This window comes from Elephas maximus, chromosome 21 (genome assembly GCF_024166365.1).
Source record: "Elephas maximus indicus isolate mEleMax1 chromosome 21, mEleMax1 primary haplotype, whole genome shotgun sequence".
NCBI classification, from domain to species: Eukaryota; Metazoa; Chordata; class Mammalia; order Proboscidea; family Elephantidae; genus Elephas; species Elephas maximus.
In genome coordinates, this window is record NC_064839.1 from 42085821 (window position 1) to 42104804 (window position 18984).

The window sequence follows — 18984 nt, forward strand, 5'->3', positions numbered from 1 at the left end:
GGTTATTTGTTTCCTTTCCTGTATTTCTTTAGTGAGTCTAGCCAATGGTTTATCAATTTTGTTAATTTTTTCAAAGAATCAGCTTTTGGCTTTGTTAATTCTTTCAATTGTTTTTCTGTTCTCTAATTCATTTAGTTCAGCTCTAATTTTTATTATTTGTTTTCTTCTGGTGCCTGATGGATTCTTTTGTTGCTTACTTTCTATTTGTTCAAGTTGTAGGGACAGTTCTCTGATTTTGGCTCTTTCTTCTTTTTGTATGTGTGCATTTATCGATATAAATTGGCCTCTGAGCACTGCTTTTGCTGTGTCCCAGAGGTTTTGATAGGAAGTATTTTCATTCTCGTTGCATTCTATGAATTTCTTTATTCCCTCCTTAATGTCTTCTATAACCCAGTCTTTTTTTCAGCAGGGTATTGTTCAGTTTCCAAGTATTTGATTTCTTTTCCCTAATTATTCTGTTATTGATTTCCACTTTTATGGCCTATGGTCTGAGAAGATGCTCTGTAATATTTCGATGTTTTGGATTCTGCAAAGGTTTGTTTTATGACCTAATATGTGGTCTCTTCTAGAGAATGTTCCATGTGCGCTAGAAAAAAAAGTATACTTTGCAGCAGTTGGGTGGAGAGTTCTGTATAAGTCAATGAGGTCAAGTTGGTTGATTGTAGTAATTAGGTCTTCCGTGTCTCTATTGAGCTTCTTACTGGATGTCCTGTCTTTCTCCGAGGGGTGGGTTGAAATCTCCTACTATAATTGTGGAGGTGTCTATCTCACTTTTCAGTTTTGTTAAAATTTGTTTTATGTATCTTGCAGCCCTGTCATTGGGTGCATAAATATTTAATATGGTTATATCTTCCTGGTCAATTGTCCCTTTTATCATTATGTAGTGTCCTTCTTTATCCTTTGTAATGGGTTTAACTTTAAAGTCTTTTTTGTCAGAAATTAATATTGCTACTCCTGCTCTTTTTTGCTTATTGTTTGCTTGATATATTTTTTTCCATCCTTTGAGTTTTAGTTTGTGTCTCTAAGTCTAAGGTGTGTCTCTTGTAGGCAGCATACAGACGGATCGTGTTTCTTTATCCAGTCTGAGACTCTCTGTCTTTTTATTGGTGCATTTAATCCATTTACATTCAGTGTAATTATAGATAAGCATGTGTTTAGTGCTGTCATTTTGATGCCTTTTTATGTGTGTTGTTGACAATTTCATTTTTCTACTTACTTTTTTATGCTGAGAAGTTTTTCTTTGGAACTTGTCTGTTCCTCATTTTCATAGTATTTGACTTTGTGTTTGCTGAGTTGTTACGTTTTTCTTGGTTTTTATTTCGAGTTATGGAGTTGTTATACCTCTTTGTGGTTACCTTAATATTTACCCCTATTTTTCTAAGTAAAAACCTAACTTGTATTGTCTTATATCGCCTTGTATCCTTCTCCATATGGCAGTTCTATACCACCTGTATTAGTCCCTCTTTTTGATTATTGTGATCTTTTACATATTGACTTCAATGATTCCCTGTTTTGAGCGTTTTTTTTTTTTTTTTTAATTAATCTTAATTTGTTTTTGTGATTTCCCTATTTGAATTGATATCAGGATGTTCTGTTCTGTGACCTTGTGTTGTGCTGGTATCTGATATTATTGGTTTTCTGACCAAACAATTTTCTTTAGTATTTCTTGTAGCTCTGGTTTGGTTTTTGCAAATTCTCTAAGCTTGTGTTTATCTGTAAATGTCTTAATTTTGCCTTCATATTTGAGAGAGAGTTTTGCTGGATATATGATCCTTGGCTGGCAGTTTTTCTCCTTCAGTGCTCTGTATATGTCATCCCATTGCCTTCTTGACTGCATGGTTTCTGCTGAGTAGTCTGAACTTATTTATTCTCCCTTGAAGGAGACCTTTCTTTTATCCCTGGCTGCTTTTAAAATTTTCTCTTTATCTTTGGTTTTGGCAAGTTTGATGATAATATGTCTTGGTGATTTTCTTTTTGGATCAATCTTAAATGGGGTTCGATGAGCATCTTGGATAGATATCCTTTCGTCTTTCATGATGTCAGGGAAGTTTTCTGCCAATAGATCTTCAACTATTCTCTCTGTGTTTTCTGTTGTCCCTCCCTGTTCTGCGACTCCAATCACATGCAAGTTATTCTTCTTGATAGAGTCCCACGTGATTCTTAGGGTTTCTTTATTTTTTTTTAATTCTTTTATCTTATTTTTTTTCAGCTATATTGGTGTTAATTCCCTGGTCCTCCAGATCTCCCAGTCTGCATTCTAATTGCTCGAGTCTGCTCCTCTGACTTCCTATTGCCTTGTCTAATTCTATAATTTTATTGTTAATCTTTTGGATTTCTGAATGCTGTCTCTCTATGGATTCTTGCAACTTATTAATTTTTCCACTATGTTCTTGAATAATCTTTTTGAGTTCTTCGACTGCTTTATCAGTATGTTCCTTGGCTTTTTCTGTAGATTGCCTTATTTCATTTCTGAGGTCACCCCTGATGTCTTGAAGCAGTCTGTAAATTAGGGTGTCACCTATCCACCTCGAGAAGTAGTGGTGATAGTTGTGTGCACCAGATTCTAGTAGCAGCTGGGGTCACACTCCAGGGGGGGCCCAGATGCTGACAGGCTTCCCCCAAGTGTCAGTAAGGTAGGTGTGTCTCTATTCCTAAAGCACCTTGGTGGGTGTGCTCTGCAGCTGTACCTTAGGCCCCCAATGCAAGTACCTCTACAGATTGGTAGGTGTCACCCTCCTTAGACCCCTAAGGCAGGAAGCTAGGTGGTCTGGGGGGAGCTTCAGTCCTCAGTTCCCTGTTGTGGGTCAGTGAGGGCTCTGTTGAATACGCAGAGATATCAGACCTGGGAAACTTGTCTTTCCAGTAAATCCGCTTAAACAATTGCAGTCAGATCCCTATCAGAAATGCCTTTGCATTATAACAGCCACCTTGTTCCCTGTAGGGATGAAAGCCCAAAACTGTGGATCACATATGCTTGGCTGGAGCTTTTTCTGTGTTTTTAGTCCAATTAGGGAAGGATTTTTGGTCCCTGGGTTTTTTGTAGCTGCTTCTCTCAGGCCAGAAGAATGGGTAAGGAAAAGACAAAAATAAAACGAACGAAAGAAAAACCGCAGAGCAGTTTACTCTCTGGCTCAGGAAATTCCAATGTTAATGAAGCCGCCTGGGAAGGGGAGGGGAGGGTTCAGATAAATAGGAGAGAGTAGCATCCCGGAATATAGGCAAAGTTACTTATCTTGGTTGGGATGACTTTTATCTGAGATTCCTGAGGGGCGTGTCCTTGACTGTGTGTGCTGGCTGGCTGGGTAGAGATTGCCCCCGAGGGTCAGGCCCGCGTCCCCTGCTTGCACTGTCTCAGAAGCCGTGGTTAGTTCCTCCGCTCCCAGTCCAAAGCCCGGCGCCAAGGTTCCCCGGCAGGGACGCCGCACTCCCGGCTCCAAAACCAGTCGCTGCCTCCCGGTGACTTCTCTTCCTGTCAGCCACATCGCTGCGCTGCCTGCATGCACTGGTTGGGCTTCCCCTGAGGTCAGTTCAGGGGGTTAGGGCTGCGCCCCGTGTTTGCGCCATCACAGGATGCCGTGCTCAGCTCCCCTGCTCCCAGTCCAAAGCCCAGCGCTGAGGTTTCCTGACTGGGACACTGGCTCCAGACTCCGAAAACAGTTGCTGCTTCCCCATGGTTGTTCGTTCTCAGTCTGTCACTCAGGTCAACACTTTAAATCTGTGTTTGTTGGTCGGGGTTCGTAGATTGTCATGTATGTGATCGATTCACTTGTTTTTCCAAGTCTTTGTTGTAAGAGGGATCCGAGGTGGTGTCTACTTAGTCAGCCATCTTGGCCCCGCCTCTATCTCTTTTCTTATTTAATGAGAAGAAATATGTCTTTAATAAGGGAGGATAAAATTATGAATAAATCTTAAAATGTATTTCTAGAACATGAACTTTATCAACAGGTTAGCAAAAGCTAAAATGGAATCAATCCTGGGTGTCAAGAGGGAATTAGATATTTGGTGGTAGTATTTTCCCTTATAGAGGGGCCTTAGTGGCATCATGGTTAAGCATTCAGCCAAAAGGTTGGTGGTTCTATCCCACCGGCTGCATTGAGAGAAAAGACCTGGCGACCTGCTTCTGTAAAAACTACAGCCTAGGAACCCCAATGGGGCAGTTCTACTCTGTCTTACAGGGTTGTTATGAGTCGGAATCAGCTTGACACGAAGGGTTTGTTTTTCCCTTATAACGACTGGGCCAGAGCTGAACTGTATGTGCATGTGTGTGAATATGTGTAATGTTCTCTATATATGTATTTAAAATGCTTTAGTAAAAGGATATTTATTTTTGGAATGACTTTTTAATGTCTTTGTTTCTAGGATCAGAGGTGGTTGATCTTGATGGAAAAAGTTCCCTTCTCTATAGATTTGATCAAAATTCCATGAGCCCAGTAAAAGATATTATTTCTTTGAAATTTAAAACCATGCAGAGTGATGGGATCCTACTCCACAGAGAAGGGCAAAATGGAGATCACATCACATTGGAATTAAGAAGGGGAAGACTCTTTTTACTTATTAATTCAGGTAAAGCTATTGGGGGAGGTGCTTGGAAATCTGACTATTTAGATGCCACTCAGATAACTCTGCACTTTCATAGCTTATTTTTAACAGTTAAGATGCATTATTTCTAGATTCAAGGGTTTCTAAGTGTGCATATATATATCGATCTATATATAACAATGTTTTACTTTCATGTAAAAATTGTTCATATTTCGCAAATTTGACAAGACAAGGGTCTTGTCTTGATGTTTTTTACATAGCGCTAATATAACTAGCCATTTATAACTAAGAAAATAGTCATTTTCTAATATCATAAGGAAAGGGATGGGTCATTGAAAAATATTGAGGTAGTAAAAGTAATAAGGTTTTAACAAAGATAAAATGTACATAGAAAATGAGCATGCAATAAGTAATACTAATAAAAAGAATTAACAGTGGAGGAAATTAAAATGGGGTCAAAAGCCTCAGATAAAACCATATAGTATTTGGGTTGGAATGCATGGAAGGAGATTGCAATTATTATGAGATATGCTGGCCCACTAAAGGGAAACTTTTTTTTTTTTTTTTAAACTGGGACTAATGGTGCTTTTATTTTTTCCTCTTCTAAGGTGAAGCTAAGCTGCCCTCCACTCATATGCTGGTCAATCTCACCCTGGGCAGCCTTCTGGATGATCAACACTGGCATTCGGTGCTCATCCAGTGTTTGGGCAAGCAAGTCAACTTTACAGTAGATGAGCACAGGCATTGTTCCCACACACAGGGAGAATTCAGTTACCTGGATCTTGATTATGAGGTGTGATGCTTGCATATCAATTAAAACAGATTTTATGATGTGTATGTAAGTCGGAATCGACCTGATGGCAGTGAGTTTGGTTTTTGGTTTGGTTTTATGTGATATATAAGGAACCATGGTGGTACAGTGGCTAAAGTGCTCAGCTGTGAGCCAAAAGATTGGCGGTTCAAACCTACCAGTAGCCACACAGTAGAAAATGTGACAATCTGCTTCCATAAAGATTACTGCCTTGGAAACCCTATGGGGGCAGTTCCACTCTGTCCTATAGGGTTGCTATGAGTTGGAATTGACTTGATTGCAATGGGTTGTGGTTTTTTTTTTTTTTTTTAGTTTTTATGTGATATAACCTCCCCATTGAAAATATACTGTAAAGAACTCCCCTTTCAGAGTATATCACAGTTCTTGTGAAGTGTTTCCCAAGGTGGAAATGGGAAACCCTATTAAGAGTAGCAGGTTTGGTAATATATACTACTCAGACTTCATCTTCCTCACAATGTGTTAATTTATTGTTATAGGTCAAGATCGTCTTTTTACCTGTGATGTGTAGTCACATCAAGCCGCTTATAGGAAGGTTTTCTCCATGAAGAGATCTCATTAGTACAAGTAAATATAGGATGTGCTGTATGATTTCTTTGTGTTATTGGGCACTCCTGACCAGTGTAGACTTACAGGGAGAATTTAGCTACAAATTGATTAATTAACAATTGATTCAAATGCACAAATATTAATGTGTGCCAGAAAGGTATATAAAGTAAAATGCCATTGTAACTGGTTCCATTACTGAACAGATCAAGATTTACCATGGATCTAAAGATGTATTTTTCTTTTTCAACCAATATAAATATCAAAACCAAGTGTGATCGGCAGCTTGTAAGGATAATGACACTCTAATGTAAATGAAAACTGAATGCATGTAAATTTGTTTTAAATTCTGCATCTTATTTTTTTCAAATTTCCATTTGAAATTAACAATATGACAGTGTAGTGTGATGAAAAATCTATCTGTGGTGATTACAGTTATACTTGCTAATCGCAAATACGTAAGCAGATTTTCAGAAAATCACTAAACAATATTATTGATGCCATTTTTCTTTCTAAGATCAGCTTTGGAGGGATTCCAGCAGCTGGAAAATCAGTGTCGTTCCCACAAAAAAATTTTCATGGGTGTTTAGAAAACCTCTATTATAATGGAGTGGATATCATTGATTTGGTCAAACGACACAAACCACAGATCATCGTTATGGTAAGAGAGTCTCCATGTGAAGGAACGAGTAAAACTATGACGCTTTTCTACACGATAAGATTGCTCCATTTTGGATTCCCATTTGTTATAAGTGTTTAGAGATTACTCTTATTCTTTTAAAAGTTTTCTCTGACTGGTAGTATGCATATAAGGGATAAATTCTCCCTAAATAAATTATAATGCAGAGGGCATGATCATTTTTATATGAAATACAGCAGTGTTCTATTTATAGTTGATATTTTAATTTTGTTGCAGTATTAAACTCAGGAGACAAATTTATTCCATGCTGTAATTCCCTTAAGAAGGTATTCCCTGACAAACTCACTAGATAAGCATACCAAGCTCTTGGAACCAGATAACATCCATGCATATTAGAGAGAATTTGAAAAACTTGTATTTTTCCATGGTCATTCATAACAAATAAGAAACTAATAAGCTGCTACAACACTACATCTGCCAACCAGCCCAAATAGCAATGTTGATTAGGCTGTATTATATTCTAATGCTGTGGAAATGTGGTAGAATTTAAATATAACTGCATTGGTCAGGGTTCTCTCAGGGAACCAGCGCCACTGTAAGGATTATAAATTGATGGATTTATTAAATGACTGGGATCTTAACGAAGTCCCTGGGTGGCCTTGGGCTGCTAACCAAAAGGTTGAATGTTCAAGTCCACCCAGAGGCACCTCAGAAGAAAAACCTGGTGATGTGCTTCTGAAAAACCAGCTGTCGAAAACCCAGCGGAGCATAGTTCTACTCTGACAGGTACGGGGGTCACCATGAGTAAAAATCGACTGAACGGCAGCTCACCTTCTTTTTTTTTTTGATCTTAACAGTTGTCAGAGGATCTGGGAAAGTGATGACGTGGTAGGGGAAGTTGGAGGGCCATAGGAATAGTCTCTAATTCTCTGGAAGCTCTAGTGCGCACAGACATGTTGGAGTTTGTGAGGAAGCTAAGAAACCAAGCATTTTTAGCCTGTGAAGGAAGCCGTTAAGAGCAGGCCTCTGGCAACTGTTCCTTCTGGCTAGCTACCACTTCTGTGGGCCCCCAGCCACACCCCTGGTGGTGGGCCTGGGCTTGCTGTTGCTCAGCAGGAGGAGCAGTCAGGAAAAAAAGCGGAGCAGAGTGGAGGAGAGCAAGGACAAGCTGGACAAACCGGCACCTTAGGGTCTGCCTTTCACGGTAGGTGATCACAAAAAGACCCTGAGGGGATAGCAGCCAGACTTTCAACCTGACTCCCAAACATTACCCAAGTCCTCTTTTTGGCTAACTTTCACCCAGAAAATGAAGTTCTGGGAAACTTAGTCTAGCCTAGCCAGCTTGACAGTAGAAAAACAGGCACAAATATCCATTTGAATAAATTTCTTTCGTTGTTTAAATTCAAAATACGTAAATTTAGCTTCTGTTGTTTCAACAAATCCCACAGCACATTTTGAGAAAATGTATTGTTTACAAGGTATTTTATTCCAGATTCCATGTGTGAATTGATAGTATTTTTATGAGCATACCATTCAACTCGATTTTAAAAGTTTTTTTTTTTCTTTTTGATATAAAAAGGACAATGATTTGAAAGGAAAATAAAAATATTACAGATAGGTGGGTGAGTGTATGTGTTACATTATCAAATGAGTTTCTGGAACCTGCTTATGCAACTCACATCCATTCTTTGGCAGCGGTTATGCTGCATTGTAGGGTAGCAGGCAGCTGTCCAAATGAATCATAGGACCAAACTGCAGCTGGTAAAATGTTTCCATTTTTACAAGGTTTCAGAGTCTTAAAATTGCCTTTACATTATGGGTCAGTGCAATTTACTCTTCACCTTTTGTTATTTCATTCCTCTGGACAAGATATTTGTTTACAAGGAAACCAAGCTCACTTTTAATCGAATCACAAGATACCCATACCTTTTTGTTTGACCTAGACCAAATGTTATAATGCCAATGTATATTCTTCATTGAGTTTTCAAATTTATATTTAGAAAGTTTATTAAAGATTATTTTAAGTAAAAGCTAAAAGCATTTGTCTTCATTTCTGAAGAATGATAAGGAACGTGCTTAATTATTTCAAAATAATTCATACCTTAAAATTGACTTAAATCCTTAAGTATCTACCTTGCTCCGGTAAGAAACTTTTTTTATTATTATACTTTAGGTTTACAGAACAAATTAGTTTCTCATTAAACAATAAACGTATTGTTTTGTGACATTGGCTGCCAACCTCGTACGAATACTCCCCTTCTTGACCTTGGGTTCCCTGCTTCCAGCTTTCCTGTCCCCTCCTCTGGGTTGTTGTGCCCATTTAGTCTCGTTTTGTTTTATGGGCCTGTCTAATCTTTGGCTGAAGGGTGAACCTCAGGAGTGACTTCTGTGTGAATTAAAAGGGTGTCCATAGGCCATACTCTCGGGGTTTCACCAGTCTCTGTCAGACCATTAAATCCGGTATTTTTTTGTGAGTTAGGGTTTTGTTCTACATTTATCTCCAGCCCTGCCTGGGACTCTTTGCTGTGATCCCTGTCAGAGCTGTCAGTGGTGGTAGCTGGGCACCATCTAGCTGTGCTGGCATCAATCTGATGGAGGCTGTGGCAGTTGTGGTCCATCAGTCCTTTGGATTAATCTTTTTGTTGTGTCTGGTTTTCTTCATTCTCCCTTGCTTCAGACAGAATGGGACCAATGGAGTATCTTAGATGGCTGCTCACAAGCTTTTAAGACCCCAGATGCTACTCACCAAGGTAGAATGTAGACCATTTTCTTTATAAACTATGTTATGCCAATTGAGTTAGGTGTTCCTGAGCCATGGTCCCCACAGCCCTCAGCTCACTAATTTGGTCCCTTGGGGAGTTTGGATGTGTCTATGAAGCTTCCATCACCTTGCTTTGGTCAAGTTGTGCTGACGTTCCCAGTATTGTGTACTGTCTTACCTTTCACCAAAGTTAACACTTATCTATTGTCTATTTTAGTGTTTTTCCATTCCCCGTCCCCCCATCCCCCCTTACCATGTCATGAGGTGTTTCATAGATTCACCCTTGTTCTTTATCATTGCATAGTACTCCATTGTGTGTATGTACCACAATTTCTTTATCCACTCATTTTTCGATGGGCATTCATGTTGTTTCCATCTTTTTGCTATTATGAGTAACACTGGAGTGAACATGGGTGTGCATATGTCTATTTGTGTGATGGCTCTTGTTTCTGTAGAATATATTCCTAGGAATGGGTTTACTAGATCATATGGTATTTCTATTTCTAGCTTGTAAAGGAAGCACCGTATCGTTTTCCAAAATGGTTGTACCATGTTGCATTCCCACTAGCTGTGCATAAGAGTTCCAATCTCCCTGCAGCCTCTCCAACATTTGTTATTTTCTGTTTTTTTTTATTATTCTTGCCAATAATGTCGGGGTGAGATGGTATCTCATTGTGGCTTTGATTTGCATTTCTCTAGTGGGTGATCTCATGCTTTTCCTCATGTGACTATTAGCTGCCTGAATGTCTTCTTTGATGAAGTGTCTGTTTATATCCTTTGCCCATTTTTTAATTGGATTATTTGTCCTTTTATTGTAGAGATGTTGGATTTTCCTGTAGATTTTAGAGATTAGACTTTTGTTGGACTTGTCATAGCCAAAAAATTTTCCCAGTCTGTAGGTTCTCTTTTTACTCTTTTGGTGAAGTCTTTTGATGAACATAAGTGTGTAATTTTTAGAAGGTCCCAGTTATCTAGCTTATCTTCTGGTGTTTGTGTATTGTTAATTATGGTTTGTATCCTATTTATGCTGTGCATTAGGGCCTCTAGCACTGACCTTATTTTTTCTTCTATGATCTTTATAATTTTTGGCTTTGTATTTAGGTCTTTGATCCATTTTGAACAGTTTTTGTGTATGGTGGGAGGTGTGGGTCATTTCATTTTTTTGCATGGACATCTAGTTTTGCCAGCACCATTTTTTAAAAAACTGTCTTTTCCCCATTGAATGGACTTCGGGCCTTTGTCAAAGATCAGGTGACTGTAGGTGGGTGGGTTTACGTCTGGATTCTCAGTTCTCTTCCATTGGTCATGTGTCTGTCATTGTACCAGTACCAGGCTGTTTGACTACCGTAGCTGTATAATTCTGAGATCAGATAGTGTAAGTCCTCCTACTTTATTCTCCTTTTTTAATGATGCTTTATCCAGGGCCTCTTCCCTTTCCACATAAAGTTAATGATTATTTGGATGGAGATTTCGTTTGTAGATTGCCTTACATAGAATTGACATTTTCACAATGTTGAGTCTACCTGTCCACGAACATGATATGTTTTTCCATTTATGTAGGTATCTTTTGGTTTCTTGCAGTAGTGTTTTGCAGTTTTCTTTGTATAGGTCTCTTACATCCCTGATTAGATTTATTCCTAAATGTTTTATTTTTATAGGGGCTAGATTTTATTATAAATGGTACTGCTTTCTTGATTTCCTTTGTAGTTCTCTTTATTGGTGCATGGGAATCCAACTGATTTTTGTATGTTTGTCTTGTATCTTGCTACTCTGCTGAACCTTTCTATTAGTTCCAGTAGTTTTTGTGTGAAGTCTTCTGGGTTCTCTGTGTGTAGTATCATATCATCCACAAATATGGACAGTTTTACTTCTTTCTTACCAATTTGGATGCCCTTTATTTCTTTTCCTTACCTTATTGCTCTAGCTAGGACTCCTAGCACACTGTTAAATAGGAGTAGTGATAAAGGGCATCTTTGTCTTGTTCCTTTTCTCAAGGGGAATGTTTTAGCTCTCTCCATTAAGAATGATGTTGGCTATTGTTTTTTATATATGTGCTCTTTATTATGTTCATGACTTTCCCTTTTATACCTATTTTATTGAGAGTTCTATCAGCGTGGTAGGTCCAGTGGAGGGGTAGGGATGGGGTTGGATCATTTGCGGCATGTACTAGAACTGACAGGGCAGGGCCAGGGAGGGGGGCAGTGCAGGGTAGGTACACTTGTCCATACCAGTGCCACTCGGGGGCACAGTGCTCAGTAAGCAGTGCAGATAGGCAGGAGGGAAGGGAGAAGATGTCATGTATGGAGTTAAGTGGGTGAGAGAAAGAAGACAAAGAAACAGAAACAGAAGCAAAAAAAAAAAAAGAGAAAAAGAAAATGATGGAAAAAGAATAAGAAAAAAATGTAAAGAAAAAGTAAAGAAAATGATGGTGTGGTAGGATTCAGCAGGTGGGGGCAGGGCGGACCTAGTAAAATCATGTGCTGGTGGCTCCGTAGCTGATTGGTGTGGCGTGGCCTGTCAAGAAGGGTATGGGTGGAGGCGGAGCCAAGATGGCAGAATAGACAGATGCTTCTGGCGAGCCCTCTTTACAACAAAGACCTGAAAAAACAAGTGAAACAAGTGTATTTATGACAAGCTGGTAGCCCAGAGCTTCAAAGGTAAGCTTAGAAAATGAACTGAGGGGCAGGGGAAGGAAGAGACCATTCAGAAGCAGAGAGGAGTTACCAGACCTGAATCACTAGGAGACCTCAGGCACCATTCCTGGAGCGGTGGCCGTGGCGGCTGTGGGCTGGTACTAGCGTTCAGCCGCAGTTTCCTCAGGGAGAAGCAGCCAGCCACACAGCCCACTCACACCTCCAGAACCGGAGAAGAATGGCATTCTTGGCAAAAGCTAAGTACTTGTGTATATTTTACTGTGCCCCCTACACCCCCAAGCTGGCTTCAGTGGCTAAATTCCCTGGGCCTGAGATAGGCACTGTTGAGTGCCTAGAGCCATCCTCTCGGCCTTGGAAAAGGAAAAAATTCTCAATTGGGGGAAAAGATAATTTGCTAGCTCCACTAACTGGGGGAGCTCAGGACAGAAGCAGCTCCTGTCCAGGCATAAATGGTCTGTGGACTTTGAGGACCTTTCCCTTCTGCATGGACCTGTGTGGGCCTATTTCAAGAGAATAGGCCCTTGTTGGCAGGCTCCAACCGTTTCAGCTGTGCGGTGGAGAGGTGAGTTTTTGATGTTTGACATTGCTTTGCCTATTAAACAAGGTCCTCACCTACCCACATCAGGGACCTAAGGACTGGTAGCTCCACTCAGGTCACCCAGCCACCCATGACAGAGGTCCAAGGATGACTGGTACCTCCCAGTCCTTACAACCAAAAACTCTGGGTGCCCATGGTCCATCTGCAGAATCCACCCACCTGCACGCTTTAGGGAACAGGGACGCACTTTCCTTAGAGACACTTGGGGGGTCAGTTCTCAGCCCCCTGCCTCATTCAGAGCATGACCCTCTGCTGCAATCAGATACCGATATATATGCCAGGACTGTAGGACAGAGCCTGTACCACACACTTGATGATCAGCTACCTAGAAACCTGAGCTGAATTCATACAAGAAAAGTGAATGGACTCCTAGGCTGATATACCTGAAAGTAGTGCTAGCCATCTGGGGACAGGACTTCAGAGCTCCAAGGGCAAAAATAATCAAGCTAGCTCACTCAAGCAGTCCACTTGGGTATATCAAAACAAAACAAAGCAAGCAGTTACGACACAGTAAGCAAGCATACACTAATACAATAACTTATAGATGGCTCGGAGACAATAGTCAATATCAAGTCACATAAAGAAACAGATCATGATCTCCTCAACAAGCTCTCAAAACAAAGAATCCAGGGATCTTCTGGATGAAAGTGCGTTCCTAGAATTAAAAAAAAAAAATTACCAGAGCCAAAATACAAAAGTTTAATATACAGAACCCTTTAAGACATCAGGAAGGAAATGAGGCAATATGTAGAACAAGCCAAGGAACACACAGATAAAGGAATAGAAGAAATTAGAAAGATTATTCAGGAACATAATGAAAAGTTTAATAAGCTGGAAAAATCTATAGACAGACAGGAATCAGAAATTCAGAAGATTAACAATAAAATTACAGAAGTAGACAACTCAATAGAAAGTCAAAGGAGCAGAATTGAGCAAATAGAAGCCAGAATTTCTGAATTCAAAGATAAACCACTTGGCACTAATATATTTTAAGAAAAATCAGATAAAAGAATTTTAAAAAAATGAAGAAAGCTTAAGAATCATGTGGGACTCTATCAAGAGAGATAACCTACAAGTGATTGGAGTACCAGAACAGGGAGAAATTGGAGTACCAGAACAGGGAGGGATAACAGAAAATACAGAGAGAATTGTTGAAGATTTGTTTGCAGAAAACTCCCCTGATATCATGAAAGATGAGAAGATATCTATCCAAGATGCTCATTGAACTCCATATAAGGTATATCTTAAAAGAAAGTCACCAAGACATACTCAAACTTGCCAAAACCGAAGATAAAGAGAGAATTATAAGAGCAGCAAGGGATAAATGAAAAGTCACCTACAAAGGAGAGCCGATAAGAATAAGCTCAGACTACTCAGCAGAAACTATGCAGGCAAGAAGGCAATGGGATGACATATTTGAAAAACCAAAGGAAAAAAATTGCCAGCCAAGTGTCATATATCCATGTCTCTTAAATATGAAGGTGAAATTAAGACATTTCCAGAAAAACACAAGTTTAGGGAATTCATAAAAACCAAACCAAAACTACAAGAAATACTAAAGGGAGTTCTTTGGTTAGAAAATCAATAATATCAGGTATCAACCCAACACTAGAACACGGGGCAGAGCAACCAGAAGTCAACCCAGGCAGGGAAATCCAAAAAAACAAAGCAAGATTATTAAAAAAAAAAAAAGTCAAAAAAGGGTAATAGCAATATAAAAGAAGACAACATTAAAATAATAAAGAGAGGCTAAGAAACGTAATCATAGATCTTCCATATGGAGAGGAAGATACGGCGATACAAAGAAATAAAAGTTAGGTTTAAATTTAGAAAAATAGGGGTAAATAGTAAGGTAACCACAAAGGAGACAAACTATCCTACACATCAGAACAAAGTACAAGGAAAAAATAGAGACTCAGCAGAAACAAAATCAACAAAAGCAAATATGAGGAAAGGATAATATATAAAGATAATCTACTCAGCACATAAAATTAAGTGGGAAAAACAAACTGTCAACAACACACAAATAAAGACATCAAAATGATAGCACTAAATTCATACCTATCCATAATTATGCTGAATGCAAATGGACTAAATGCACCAATAAAGAGACAGAGAGTGGCAGAATAGATTAAAAAACAAGATCTGTCTATATGCTGCCTACAAGAGACACACCTTAGACTTAGAAACACAAACAAACTAAAACTCAAAGGATGGAAAAAAATATATCAAGCAAACAACAATCAAAAAAGAGCAGGAGTGCCAATATTAATTTCTGACAAAATAGATTTTAATGTTAAATCCATCAGAAAGGATAAGGAAGGACACTATATAATGATTAGAGGGACAATACACCAAGAAGATATAACCATATTAAATATTTATGCACCCAATGACAGAGCTGCAAGATATATAAAACAAACTCTATCAGCATTGAAAAATGAGATAGACAGCTCCATAATAATAGTAGGAGACTTCAGCACACCACTTTCGGTGAAGGACAGGACATCCAGAAAGAAGCTCAATAGAGACACTGAAGATCTAAATGCCACAATCAACCAACTTGACAAGCCTTAGCAGAATCCAAAACATTGAAATATTACAAAGCATCTTCTCTGACCATAAGGCCATAAAAGTGGAAATCAATAACAGGTAAAGCAGGGAAAAGAAATCAAACACTTGGAAACTGAACAATACCCTGCTCAAAAAAGACTGGATTATAGAAGACATCAAGGAAGGAATAAATAAATTCATAGAATCCAGTGAGAATGAAAACACTTCGTATTAAAACCTTTGGGACCCAGCAAAAGCGGTGCTCAGAGGCCAATTTATATCAATAAATGCACACATCCAAAAAGAAGAAAGGGTCAAAATCAAAGAATTATCCCTACAACTTGAACAAATAGAAAGAGAGCAATAAAAGAAATCCACAGGCACCAGAAGAAAACAAGTAATAAAAATTAGAGCAGAACTTAATGAAATAAAAAAAAAAAAAAAATTTTTTTTTTTTAATTGAAAGAATTAACAAGACTAAAAGCTGGTTCTTTGAAAAAATCAACAAAATTGATAAACCACTGGCCAAACTGACAAAAAAAAAAAAAAACACCAGGAAGGGAAGGAAATAACCCGAACAAGAAATGAGATGGGTGATATTACAACAGACCCAACTGAAATTAAAAGAATAATATCAGATTACTGTGAAAAATTGTACTCTAAGAAATTTGAAAACCTAGAAGAAATGGATGAATTTCTAGAAACACACTACCTACATGAACTGACACAAACAGAAGTAGAACAACTAAATAGACCCATAAAAAAAGAAGAGATTGAAAAGGTAATCAAAAAACTCCCAACAAAAAAGCCCTGGTCCCGACGGCTTCACCGCAGAGTTCTACCAAACTTTCAAAGAAGAGTTAACACCACTATAACTAAAGGTATTTCAGAGCATAGAACAGGATGGAATACTACCAAACTTGTTCTATGAAGCCAGCATATCCCTGATACCAAAACCAGGTAAAGACACCACCAAAAAAGAAAATTACAGACCTATATCCCTCATGAACATAAATGCAAAAATCCTCAACAAAATTCTAGTCAATAGAATTCAACAACATATCAAAAAAATAAATTCACCATGACCAAGTGGGATTCATACCAGGTATGCAGGGATGGTCCAACATTAGAAAAACAATGTAACCCACTACATAAATAAAACATAAACAAGAGCCACTTGATTTTATCAATTGATGCAGAAAAGGCATTTGACAAAGTTCAACACCCATTCATGATAAAAACTCTCAGCAAAATGGGAATAGAAGGAAAATTTCTCAACATAATAAATGGCATTTATACAAACCCAACAGCCAACATCACCCTAAATGGAGAGAGCCTGAAAACATTCCCATTGAGGTCGGGAACCAGACAAGGATGCCCTTTATCACCACCCTTATTCAACATTGTGTTGGAGGTCCTAGCCGGAGCAATTAGGCTAGATAAAGAAATAAAGGGCATCCAGATTGGCAAGGAAGAAGTAAAAGTATCTCTATCTGCAGATGACATGATCTTATACACAGAAACCCCTAAGGAATCCTCCAGAAAACTACTGAAACTAATAGAAGAGTTCAGTAGAGTATCAGGATACAAGATTAAAAAAACCCATTCCCATCGAGTGGATAAACATACAAAAATCAGTTGGATTCCTCTACACCAACAAAAAGAACATCAAAGAGGAAATCACCAAATCAATGCCATTTACAGTAGCCCCCAAGAAGTTAAAATACTTAGGAATAAATCTTATTAGAGATGTAAAAAACTTATACAAAGAAAACTACAATACACTTCTGAAAGAAACCAAAAGAAACTTATACAAGTGGAAAAACATACCTTGCTCAAGGACAGGAAGACAACATTATGAAAATGTCTATTCTACCAAAAGCGATAAAAACCCAGCCAAAAGCGATCTATACATTTAATACAATTCCGATCCAAATCCCAACGACATTTTTCAATGAGATGGAGAAACAAATCACCAACTTCATATGGAAGGGAAAGAGGCCCTGGATAAGTAAAGCACTACTGAAAAAGAGAACAAAGTGGGAGGCCTTACTTTACCTGACTTTAGAACCTATTGTACTGCCACAGTAGTCAGAACAGCCTGGTACTGGTACAAGAACAGTTATATAGACCAGTGGAACAGAATTGAGAATCCAGACATAATTCCATCCACATATGAGCAGTTCATATTTGACAAAGGCCACAAAACAGTTAAATGGGGGAAAGACAGTCTTTTTAACAAATGGTGCTGGCATAACTGGGTATCCATCTGCAAAAAAATCAAACAAGACCCATACCTCACTCCATGCACAAAAACGAGCTCAAAATGGATCAAAGACCTAAATATAAAATCTAAAACAAAAAAGATTATGGAAGAAAAAACAGGGACAATGTTAGGAGCCCTAATACATGGCATAAACAGTATACAAAACCTTATTAAGAATGCAGAAGAAAAACTAGATAACTGGGAGCTCCTAAAAATCAAACACCTATGCTCATCCAAAGACTTCACCAAAAGAGTAAAAAGACTACCTACAGACTGGGAAAAAGTTTTTAGCTATGACATTTCCGATCAGCACCTGATCTCTAAAATCTACATGATACTGCAAAAATTCAATTACAAAAAGGCAAATAACCCAGTTAAAAAATGGGCAAAAGATATGAATAGACGCTTCACTAAAGAAGACATTCAGGCAGCTAACAGATACATGAGAAATGCTCATGATCATTAGCCGTTAGAGAAATGCAAATTGAAACTACAATGAGATTTCATCTCACTCCAACAATGTTGGCATTAATCCAAAAAACACAAAATAATAAATGTTGGAGAGGCTGTGGAGAGACTGGAACACCTCTACACTGCTGGTGGGAGTGTAAAATTGTACAACCACTTTGGAAATAGATTTTGCGCTTCCTTAAAAAGCTAGAAATAGAACTACCATGCAACCCAGCAATTCCACTCCTTAGAATATATCCTAGAGAAAAAAGTTTTTACACAAGTAGATATGTGCACGCCCATTTTTATTGCAGCACTGTTTACAATAGCAAAAAGATGGAAGCAACCAAGGTGCCCATTAACAGATGAATGGATAAATAAATTATGGTATATTCACACAATGGAATACTACACACCGATAAAGAACAGTGAGGAATCTGTGAAACATTTCATAACATGGAGGAACATGGAAGGCATTACGCTGAGTGAAATTAGTCAGTTGCAAAAGGACAAATATTGTATAAGACCACTATTTTAAGAACTTGAGAAATAGTTTAAACAGAGAAAAAAACACTCTTTTGTGGCTACATGGTGGGAAGGGAGGGAGGGTGGGAGAAGGGTATTCACTAACTAGATAGTAGATAAGAACTACTTTAGATGAAGGGGAAGACAACACACAATATAGGAGAGGTCAGTGCAATGGGACTAAACCAAAAGGAAAGAAGTTTCTTGAACAAACTGAATGCTTCGAAGGCCAGCGTAGCAGGGGCAGGCATTTGGGGAGCATGGTTTCAGGGGACATCTAAGTCAATTGGCATAATAAAATCTGTTAACAAAACATTCTGCATTCCACTTTGAAGAGTGGCGTCTGGGGTTTTAAATGCTAGCAAGCGGCGCTCTAAGATGCATCAATGAGTCTCAACCCACCTGGATCAAAGGAGAATGAAGAACACCAAGGACACAATGTAATTACGAGCCCAAGAGACAGGAAGGGGCACATGAACCAGAGACTACATCATCCTGAGACCAGAAGAACTAGATGGTGCCTGGCTACAGCTGATGACTGCCCTGACAGGGAACACAACAGAGAACCCCTGAGGGAGCAGGAGAACAGTGGGATGCAGACCCCAAATTCTCATAAAAAGACC

The 18984-nt window shown here is 38.7% G+C and overlaps 1 protein-coding gene across 6 annotated transcripts in view; it reads left to right on the top strand.

Moving 5' to 3' along the window:
- Nucleotides 1–18984, top strand: part of CNTNAP4 (contactin associated protein family member 4) — a 385387-nt gene that overhangs the window by 250212 nt on the left and 116191 nt on the right. For 5 of the 6 annotated variants that reach the window (XM_049864933.1, XM_049864936.1, XM_049864939.1 and 2 more), the window contains exons 5-7: nt 4360–4563; nt 5148–5332; nt 6432–6575. In XM_049864933.1, coding sequence (XP_049720890.1) covers nt 4360–4563; nt 5148–5332; nt 6432–6575 — 533 coding nt within the window. The remainder of the gene's footprint in view (nt 1–4359; nt 4564–5147; nt 5333–6431; nt 6576–18984) is intronic. The other variant, XM_049864938.1, reaches the window with a different exon arrangement.